The sequence below is a fragment of the Pundamilia nyererei genome, unplaced genomic scaffold (genome assembly GCF_000239375.1).
Source record: "Pundamilia nyererei isolate P.nyererei 1_Seehausen unplaced genomic scaffold, PunNye1.0 scaffold00495, whole genome shotgun sequence".
Taxonomy (NCBI): domain Eukaryota; kingdom Metazoa; phylum Chordata; class Actinopteri; order Cichliformes; family Cichlidae; genus Pundamilia; species Pundamilia nyererei.
Window position 1 is genome coordinate 3,739 of NW_005187896.1, and position 1,270 is coordinate 5,008.

Sequence of the window (1,270 nt, forward strand, 5' to 3'; positions counted from 1 at the left end):
GTGAGCATCACACAGCTGATCATGTCTGATGCTGGACAGTACAGCTGTGCTGTGGCTGAATCTCCATCATCAGTTTCATACCAACAGTTTGAAGTTGTTGTTGCTGAAGGTGAGTTTCAGTCTAAACTGTGCAAATGTTGATTTCTCTCTTTTGTCTCTGAAAGTCTGAAGAAAAGTTTTGTGAAACTGAGTTTTTTACTTAAACTTTTTATCAGTTTTCACAGTCAGTGACTCTCTGAACAAACTTCTCTTTACTGAACTGTTTCTTTAACTCTAGTCTTGTATATAAACTATAGAAAAGAACATTCGTGCCATAACCTCCATCATGTCAGGATGATGTGAGTGAATCGTGCTGCACAGAACAGACAGACACATTTATTTCATCAGAAGCTGTGGTGGAGGGTTGTGGGCAGGAGACACTAACAGCTCTATATGAGATCGGCTAATATGATATCTGAGGTCTCGTCTAAGTGATCAGCTGATCTGCTTTCTGTGGTTGAGCTGGACGTCATGAGCATGAACTAAACTGTGTTCAGTTTCTGAGTCTGAAAATGGAAATCAAAGGTTTGTGTGTAAATTAGAATTTATCTGTTTGATCCATGTTTGCATTGCACAGGATTCACTGAGGCGTTCTTAACCTCACACTATTCTCATGTTGCTGGATTAAATTTGAGGCTCTGCTCTGTTGGCACAGTGAGTCCTGGTTCATGGTTTCAGTGATGATGTTGGGTTTCTGATTCCTCTGATCACCTGCACAGGAACTGAAGCGTTCAGGGTTAAAGCCTGAGTTTCCTAAACCACAGTCCTGTGTGGACTCACTGAACCTGACATCAGCATTAGCATGAAGCTTTTCACCAGCTCGCTAAGTTAACCCCTTCGTTGCCCGTGTGTTCACACGAAAGAGGCGGGAGCAACATCTGACCAATCAGAAACATGGAGACATCAGAGCAGCTGATTTTAAGAAGGAAGATAAAACTATAAAGAGGTTAAACACACACAGTAACACAGACTAAAGTAAACTGTGTTAAAGGCCTGAATGAACGCTGCCATCAGTAAGACTGTGAACGAGCTACTGGATTAATAAAGTTTAGGTTTTTGAAGTGATCAGTGTCTCAGCTCATTAAAACACAGAGAATCTGATGGATCATAATCAGCATTTCATTAAATTCATGTTTAAAAGAAAGTTTTAGTTTTTACTCTTTCAAATGCACCTCTTGTTAGAGTTGTGTGCAAATCTGATGTGAGGTCATCGAACAGCTGCTTGTTTTAG

The 1,270-nt window shown here is 40.5% G+C and overlaps 1 protein-coding gene across 1 annotated transcript in view; it reads left to right on the forward strand.

Annotated features, from left to right (window-relative positions):
* Positions 1-6: 6 nt before the first annotated feature.
* Positions 7-1,270, forward strand: part of LOC102208973 (uncharacterized) — a 19,516-nt gene continuing 18,252 nt past the window's right edge. The window contains exon 1 of the mRNA XM_013916167.1: positions 7-109. Within this exon, the coding sequence (XP_013771621.1) occupies positions 22-109 (88 nt within the window). The 5' untranslated portion in view covers positions 7-21. The remainder of the gene's footprint in view (positions 110-1,270) is intronic.